The sequence below is a fragment of the Phascolarctos cinereus genome, unplaced genomic scaffold (assembly GCF_003287225.1).
Source record: "Phascolarctos cinereus isolate Bilbo 61053 unplaced genomic scaffold, phaCin_HiC Scaffold_3;HRSCAF=262, whole genome shotgun sequence".
Lineage (NCBI taxonomy): Eukaryota > Metazoa > Chordata > Mammalia > Diprotodontia > Phascolarctidae > Phascolarctos > Phascolarctos cinereus.
Genome location: NW_027555736.1, coordinates 254587003 through 254596663, shown reverse-complemented (window position 1 = coordinate 254596663; position 9661 = coordinate 254587003). Strand labels below are relative to the sequence as shown.

The following is a 9661-nucleotide window of genomic DNA, read 5'->3' as shown; positions in this document are numbered from 1 at the left end:
TCCAAACAATCATGTTGTTCCCTACACTTCACCTATGTAAAAAGTCATGTTGACCTGAAGCCCTTCATGTCACCTATACTGTTCTGTTCTTTGTTCTGTACTAGCCAAAATCTATACAGGAGAGGTGTTTTTGTTTGGGATCTTTGGCTGGAGACTGAGGCAGTTGTTGACCCATCTTGTTCTCAGGTTACCAGCTTTGATAATAGAAGGTATTGTTTTTTAGAGAAAGGTGCCTTAAGTTACCTTATTGTTAAATTTAATTCATAACAATACAATTTTATTACCTCATATGGACATGTTAACATGTTGGAGAATTTACTCATTATGTATATAACATGGAAATCAGAAATAAAACAAAGCTCAGCATTTTGTGAGAGCCAAATTCCAAAAGGAACAGAAGGTCAATTCACAAACAAGTATTTATTTATTGAGCATAGTAAACTATGTGCCAAGCACAGCGCTAAGTTTTTGGGATATAAAGAAAGGGAAAAAAATTGTACCTCTTTTTAAGGAGGTCAATCTTATTCAGAGACACAACATTGAAATAATAATGCACTGTGTAATTATCTATATCTGTGTGTGTGCGTGTGTGTGTGTGTGTGTGTGTGTATGTGTATATATGCAGCATAAAAGTGGAATTAAAGAGGATGGGGAAAGTAGAAGGTGGGGAGTATTTTAGGTAAGATTTAAGGAGGTCAAGGGGGCCAGGAGGCAGGGATGAGGAGGAGAAGAATTCCAGCCAGTGAAAATACACAGTAGAGAGATGGAATCTGTTGTGAAAGGAACAGCAAGGAGATCAGTGTCATTGGATTGATGAGCATGTGGAAAGGACTAAGGTAGAATAAAACAGGAAGGAGTCATGCTGCAAAAGGATTTAAAAATCAAATGAGAACTTATATTTTCTTCTGGATTCACCAGAACTTGGGGAAAATTGTTTCCTGTGCACTGGAGTGAAGAGAGTACTAAGGCTACCATAAAGGTCGAGGTATGAGTTGGTAAAGGCCGACCTCAGAGTGGTTGGAGTACCTTGAGGAAAGAAGGGAGAGTACAGTAGATTTCTGATAAAAGTAGAATGGACAATACATAACTACCAATTGATTATGGGGTAGAGGTGGGACTGAGAGTGAGGCATTAAGAATGATAGCTAGGTACTGGAAAAGTTGCTTTCTCCTGGGAGAGAAGAAAAAACACCACAAGCCATAAATAGAAATTCACTATACCTGTTCCTGGATATAGGCATCTTTTACTTTCTGCATCATGAGCTCAGTCCACTTCTTGCCTCACTGACACTTCACCTCCTGGCAGGGGAAGTTTTTTATCAGGTCTCACATTCCTTTTCCTCACTGTGCCTCTTGTGCAGTAATACACAGCTGTATCCTCAGTCTGAAGGGAAGTCATTTGTAGATATAACATGCTGTTGCCATTATCTCTGGAGATGGTGAATCGGTCTTTCACAGAGTCTGCATAGTATGTACTACTTCCACTAGTGCTAATTCTTGCAACCCATTCCAGTCCCTTTCCTGAAGCCTGGCGGACCCAATGCATGTAGTAGCTGCTGAAAGTAAATCCAGAACCTTTGCAGGAGAGACTCAGAGATCCCCCAGGCTGTATCACATCTCCCCCAGACTCCACCAGCTCCACATCACACTGGACACCTGCAACACAGAGACATTGCATTAAAGTCAATAGTCACATGAAGTCACCACTTTGTATTGTCCCTTCCTCTCCATAAAACTACCTTGAAAAATGGTCAGAAGGAAAATCCAGTTCAGCCTAAATTTCATGGTGAGTTTCCAGGTTAGTCCTCTGTGGGAAAGGACACAGAGCACTTGATTCTGTCTCCCGCAGGAGGTACAGGTACAGGTTTGGTGCTGCTTTTCATCCCAGTAGGGACGGACCCAATTTGCATGTCTTCTTTTATTCAAAAAGTGGAAAAAGTTCCAGTGAGAAGTTTCTTTCCTGAACTTCGGAAAGTTCTCTTAGAACTAGTTCCAAAGGACTGGGGAATGTTGTTGACACTGAGACTCTCAGAACTGATGGTTTTGACTCAGTGTCAATGACCCCACATCACTTATAACTCTAAACATTTGGATGACATGTAGTAGGCTTTTCTTCGCTCCTAATAAATTTCTAATTGATCTTAGGCCCATTTCTGATTGTCAAAGCTCCTCAAACATCTTCCATTTCCTTTGACCAACAGATCGAATCTCGTTTGTGAATCAGTTTATTCTCAGGGCCTCTTTTCCTGATCCTTGGTACTCTACTGCTTCCTAACTCAACTTTTCATCTCCTTTTTCCTAGGATTACATTTCACCTAAATTATTTACCCATAGTTTCAGTTATACTCACTCATTGCATTAATAGGAATAGCTCATATACGTTTTTAAATCTTCTAGGTGGAGAAATTGAGTTATGAAAGTCACAATTCACAATAAGAGATTTGCAAGTCTCCTCCAACAAACACCTTTTTCCTCAGAGAGACATAGCCTATTTAATGGGAGAGAGAAACTGTTATTCTATGTGACACTGACCTAATATCTGATTTATGGAGCAAGTATGGCTCAGATTTCTAAGAGATGATCCTCATAGTTCAAGTAGCATTCTCATCAGCCAGAATATCTAGCTCTACTGCCACCTGCTGAATATTTAATTGTATACTCAGAAACATGTTTCCATTCTCATTTTCACTTTCTTTTTTTTTTAAGGAAGGGATATTCATAATTTCAAGGCCCATATCCTTTTAGAGTTCTATATCTAGAATCTTTCCAAGACCATCTTTCTTTTTCCTCCAGGACTCAACTCACTGGGGGAAAAGAAAAAATAAATAAAAAGCCAACAATCCCTCTCTTAATCACCATTATATCTATGGAGTCTTCATCATAAAGCACGGAGCCTGAGCCATGTTCATTTGGTTTCTTTCCCCTGTTACTGTTATTACATTTTAGGTGGCTCCTTCTTACTCTGTTATTTACCAAATTAAGGTCAATTCATAATACAACAGAGCTGTGAACAGAGTTTAATGAGTATAGAAGAGAAAAGCATAGATCGGTACTCTTCAAGTGCTGAGTCCATAAGTCAGTGTTGCAGACATGTTAGTACAAGGGTCTATGATTTTTAAACTTTTCCCATTTCAGACATAAAATGATCACCCTATGTGTCCTATTCACACGTAGTAAAGCTTGCAAAACTTGGGAGTGTCTCATTCACTTTTCCTAAAGCAAATTTAAATAAAGCTGAATATTTTTAACTCCCTTAGTTAACATGACCACTTTTGATGAACCTGAGAGTGTTTAGGATTCTTGCTTATATGATGAGAGCCACTGATGCCATGCAAGCAAAGTCTAGATTAGCCATGCCCCTTGCCTTGATATAAAAATAAGCAATCTAGCCAGCTCTATTTTAAATAGAGGGAGAATCAGCTCTGATTTCAGAACTTAAGCTAAGGACAAAAGCAGCCCTAGGGAATCCAACAGTAAGAACTGGCCAGCAAAGATACTGTTCCCAGAAAAAGTAACATTTTGAGTATTATAAATAGCCAGATTAATTACAAAAGGCATGTAAACAAAGACACTATCTGCATAAAGAGAAAGATCTGATAAATAGATTATAGAATGATTTTACAAATACACCTATTTCTGTCTAATAGTCATCTCTAGGGTGGGGGGAAAGAAAAAAAAAGAAGATATTTACATGGTAACTTCTTAAAAGTTTATTTAAACTTCTTTAAAGGGAATAGCATGCTGTGCATAATAGATTTTCAGTTTCACATGCAATCACTTTTTATTATACTATATTACAGAAATGGTTCTTTTATTCCATAAATTAAAAATAACATAAATTTTAAAACATTTTTAAAGAGCACTATGGAAATTTCACGATAAGAGAACGGAAGTCAGGGTCTTGAAGTGGCACAGACTTGGGTTGACTTGGCCAAGGTTATTTCTTATATGTATCTTTTAACTAGCATACCATGCATGGGACCACTCTTCCCCTTGACTCTGTGTATATTTGTGAGAAAGTGTGCCTCATATTTATAGTGGAAAGGTTAATGCTCTAATTGTTTTCTTTGCTTTGAACTAGATGTGCCAAGTGGTTTGAGTTCTTCAGTGTGGACTCACAAATACCTAGAGTTGTTGACCTCTTGGTCTTCCAACCTGTAAACATGATGTAGAGGAGTAGACCAAGAGGGGAGTGCTACATTGGAAATCACATCCTCTGAGGAAATTTTTTCTTTAGATTTCTTTCAATAAGAATATAAAGAAATTTGTATCAAAATCTGATCATATATTCTTAGTCATATGACTAACAAAAGGGAGAAATCGCTTTCCTCTGCAGTCCTCAGTAATGCTTTGCTTGGGTGCTTATATTTGGGTGCTTGTAGTTGAACTCCAGTTTGTCTTAGTGCCAAACAGTCTAACAAATTCTGACTTGAGCATTAAATTAAGAGCATTACGTTTCATTTGAAATATTACTAGAATGAATTAAATTACCTTTTGGTTGTGTTCCGCTACACAAAAACTTGTCTCTTTTATGTGAGGCAGAAAAGATTAAGTGCTACTCAATCTGCCTCTCTTTGATCTGAGGGGAAAAGATTCACTCTTCTTTCCTCCTTATCTTTCTCTCTTCTACATTCAACAACTTGGCCAAAGTCGGAATGTAAAGAGAGATAGGGAGAAAGAATTTTTTCCCTAACAATTCTCCAAAAGTTTCAAAACCTGTACTCTCAAACCCTCTGTTCACACTGTTCGTGCAAACAGCTTATGCTTTCTTTCTACCCATACTTCTCTCATTCCTACATTCTTAAACTTTCTTGCTTTCTTTCTACCTACTTATCCCTCTAATGGACTTTGAGTAAAGTCCCTTTAAAACTGCACATATCTAATTTCTTTCTAATTCTGACCTGACACTTCGAGGATCCTTCTTGACTTGCCTTTTACCAGTCATATAACCTAAATAATAAAGTATTCTTCTCTCTCCCATCCACCTGCTCCTCTGAGGCTGCTGTTACCAGGGAGGAAGAGGGGGAGAGAAAGAAAGCGGCATTCCAGAGTCAAGCTGCAGCCCTTGGAATGCTGTTCTTGCTACCTGGCTGCAAAGGGTGTCAAATTACACACAGACACAAACACAGAACAGATACATAATAATGACAGGGACAATCCAAAAGCTCAGAGAGGCTTGTCAGAAAGCCCCTACACAAATCAGACAATTTTTTTTTCATTGTTCTCCACATCTTATGGAGTTGAGGCAAAACTTTCCTTAAGGTCTTGGAGACTGAGCTTTCTCCAGTTGTGTAAAAGATAAACTGAGGGTAAATCTAGAGATGCACAGGGAGATTGGCCCCTCATCTTTGCATATAAGGAAAAAAAAAACAAGTACTGGCTCCTGTAGTGTACTTGCCTTCACCAAAGTACTGGTGAGTGACAAAAAACCAGCAAAAGTTCCCAACAAGGCTTCCCTTGTCAAGAGGGAGATCGGTTGGAGCCTGTTGCAAGCTCAACCTCTCCTCAGCAAGCCTTCTGAGGTGCTTGAGGGGCAACCCAACTACAGGGCGACAGGAGTGGGGAGGCTTACCTCAACTAGGAGAAGGCCCTAGATTTCAGAGAAGGCCCACATTGGGTGCCATAAATATTATGTTATAAGAGGCTGTGACCCCCTCACAGAGTGGAGTCCTCGATGGGTCATCTAGAATGAATTCCCAGACTCAAGCATTCTTTAAGTCAAGGTGGCAAAGATATGCTGTTATGCTTTTCAGTGTGCAAGGATTCTTAAGGATCCTGTAATCTTAAAGTGGTACAGTTAAAATTTATATAGGATAAAATACAATAAAATATGTGCCAAATATATTAACTAGGTGATTCGGGGTGGGATAAGGGAGTGGTTAAGGAGTGGTCAGTTCTTAAACGAACATACACTTCTTGTACCTACTGTGCAGGCGTTTTACCCAGAGTTCACTAGGAAAAGCCCATAAGGGAGGCCACATGGAGGTGTGGTTTTAGGCCTGCTACATCACTAAGTTAACTGGAATTCAGGTGTAACTGAGGGTTGTCCAGTCTGCAACCAAGGAATGTCTTGTTTGACAAGAGAGATGTAGGGAGTATACATATGTCTTAAGTCTAGAATACAGTTAATGAGCAGTCCAGCATGTAGATAATGAGGTACGGCAGTAGTATACATTGTCCAGTGGGTGAAAATGTCTTTATGACCCAGTGCAAAGGCAGTTCAAACTAATAATTCCTTCAGCTGCTGTTTTATAACTGTACCAAGGAGAGAGATAAGGGTCTTGCTGGGGCCCGCTCATGAGTAATTGATAAGTATAGTGTCCTTGGGCTGGGGAGAAACTGTCAGGGATAGTGTTTCTGAGGCTAGGGAGAACTTGGGGTCCAAGTACAAGCACCCAAACATAAGCACCCCCGTTACTCACAACCTTTCAAATGTTTCCAAAAGAACATATATGAATGATAAGAAAAATCAGTTTAAGGTAGCAACACCATCTAAACACCAAGAATTCTAACAAGGCAGCAAACTGATTAATTATCATCAAAGAAGGCTTATTATCCCTAATCCCTAACATGTTCATTCAAAATTCCCTCTCATACCAGCTCCTAAACCCTTGCAGGGGTGGCACAAATTGACCCATGGCTTACAAGAGAACTAAATTCTTTATAAGCCACACTGTGCAGCAGAGGTGGATTTGCTATAGAAAATCAGATTTTTGCTCTCCTTGGAGTAGCAGTATGGCAGTATGCTGTGCTGCAGCAGGTCTTAGCTAGAAAAACTAAGGAACAAGAGGAACTGAAGGCAGAAGTCAGAACATTTACAATTCTACCAGATATGAAGGAAAAGGTCCTGGCATCCACCTGAAGCCATTTTTTCCTTTCAGAAGTCACATGGGTGGAGACTGTTGCCTCCGAAATGTGAATCCACCTGCCACAGAAAGGCTGAGATAGAATTGAGGTCCAGACATCAGGGAATCTACCATCAAAGTGGAAGGAGTTGGAAGACATGGGACTGGTGAATATAATGAAAAAACACTGACATTTCCAAAGGTCTCAAGAAGAATAAAATCTAGTTAGACATCTTGAAGCAATGAAATAAACAGATAAGGAAGATGTTCATAACTTAAGAAAAGAGCCCCTTGAACATCTAAACAATGCCAAACAAAGAATAAATATTGCAATACAAAGAAAAAATAATCAATATGTGAACCAATAAAAGGTTCTATGGATTCCCAAGGACTCTTCGGAAGTGACAACATGGAGTCACAACAGAATGTTTCCTAATGGTGCAAGAAATAGTGCAAAGAAAGAAATGAGAGCTGTGAAAGTTGCGGGCAGCTAGGTGGCGCAGTGGATAGACCACTGCCCTGGAATCAGGAATACCTGAATTCAAGTCAGGCCTTAGACAGTTGACATTTACAAGCAGTGTGACCCCAGGTGAGTCACTTAACTCCATTGCAAAAAGAGAAAGAGAGAGAGTTGTAAAAGTTGAATTTATCTGCTGCATAACAGACATAATTGACAGCATCAAAAACATTAAATAAATGGTGGAAAATCTCACCAAAGATAGAAACAAAGAATTAGTGATTGGGCATGTCCTTTCGTTTTACTTTAAAGCTCTAGGAGAACAATTTGTACAATGACAGCACCACTATCGAGAAAAGCAATTTTGAAAAAATTTGGAATTATGTCAATACAATACATAGAACATGAATCCAGAGGATTGAAGGTGAAACATACCTGTCATCTCAGCCAGAGAAATAATGAACTTAAAAATAAAACGAAAGGAGATACACTTTTTGGTAGGTCCTAAGTGGGAAATTTTTTCCTGAAATTAGACATTCAAGAGTGACATACTTGGGGATCAAAGAACACATCACAGTTACTGCATAGTATTTCTCACTGCCATCACTATTAATAACTGAGACCTACCTCAGCCCCTTCCCTGAAGTGTGACAGACCCAGTCCATCCAGCAGTCACTGAGGGTGAATCTTTACAGGAATCTTTGCAGCTTTACAGGAGAGGAGCAAGAGATGCCCCAGGCCGTCTCACATCTCTGCCAAACTCCACCAGGTTAACATTACACTGAATACCTACAAAGACACAGAAACTACATTTAAAGACAATAGTTACATAACACCAGAACAACAGTCTCTCCATGTCCAAAATTCTATCTTGGGAAAAGATCAGAATAAAATGCCAATTCAAGAAGTCAAGGAAAGACATGCGTAAAATGACAAAGAGCACAGTGAACAAGACCAAGAGTTTCTACACAGTAAAAGCAATGCTGTTTTAAGAACAATTTTGAGCAACTAAGTAATTTTGACTATTATGAATACACAAAATAAAAATAAGGGACCTAGGAAGACATATATATTTGCATCTAATTGTAGCCATCCATCTTTAGGGGTGGGGAGGTGGGGGAGACAGAAATTTACATGATAATATTGTATATTTGCAGGGAATGGCAACTTCAACATGGCACCTTTGCAGTTTCGTGTCCAATCATCTTTTTTAGGTACTGTGATATAGAAATGTTTGTTTTCTTCTATGAATTAAAAATAAAATAATTTTTTTTAATCCAATTCAGGAGGCAGCTATATGGTATAATGGAGAAAGCACAGACATTTGGGTCATGGGGATGTGAGTTCAAATCCAGCCTCAGACACTTGACATTTAACTAGCTGTGTGACACTGGGCAAGTCACTTAACCTCGATTGTGTCATTAAAAAGAAAATCCGGTTCAGCCCAAATTCCAATGTGGAATCTCCACAAGGTCAGTCTTCAGGGTAAAGGAGAAACCACACAAGACTGAAGCTCCTCTCCTAGAGCTAGAGATTCTGGGCTGGTTTTCACACCAAGGGAGAAAGAAGCCTTCAAGTTGTCCTCTCTGCAACAAGAGAAAGAACAGAGGTCACTTTCTTGGGGTTAGTCCTCTCTCTGAAATGCAAAGAGAAACATCCTCCAGAACTGGCTCTAAAGCCCTGGAAAACATTTTATGATACTAAGAATATACAATATTAGCTTATATCAGTTTGCTCTCATTCTTGGGGAGAGGGGTGGGTAGGGAAGGGGAGAAAAATTTAAATCTCAAAAGTCTGTGGAAGTGATTGCTGATCATTCAAAATGAAATACTAATTAAAAAAAGGAATTACTAATATGCAGTATTGATGATGAGAAAGTCAGTGTCTGTCCTTCCTGCCAAGATACAAGGAGACACCTTGTTTTCCAGAGCTAAGGCCCAGCAAGCAGGCTGTGCCCTGAGCTTCCTTTGAAATCAATCCTTTGTGCCCACCCTTGGGATAATCTCAGCCATAGCAATATCCCAGAATTGTTACACACCAGCATCAGGTGGCCTCTGAGTATGGAGAAGCACGATTAGTATCCATGTTGCAGTCATGAAGCCCTGCTTTGAATCAAACTTGTTACCTCATTACTTTTACCCTTCCTTGTCAGTGTCAGAGCTCACTACTTAGCCGTAGGTATAAATATTGAGATCTCCACACTTTGCCTCAAGTTCTACACTAGTGATGGAGCTCGGGTACATTGGTCCATGCCTGCAAGCCATTTTCCTCACTTTGAAATTAAACTTCTGTCTGATTCTTGACTCTCCTGTCTCTAACCTCCTGTGTTTGATACCTGCCAAGCACATATTAGAGACCAG

The 9661-nt window shown here is 39.4% G+C and overlaps 1 gene segment (V, D, J or C); it reads right to left on the bottom strand.

Annotated features, from left to right (window-relative positions):
* Window positions 1-405: 405 nt before the first annotated feature.
* LOC110203682 (immunoglobulin heavy variable 3-74-like) lies at window positions 406-1870 on the bottom strand. The segment is given in 2 exon segments: window positions 406-1655; window positions 1739-1870. Coding segments are annotated over 2 exon segments (438 nt in total).
* Between the last annotated feature and the right edge of the window lie 7791 nt (window positions 1871-9661).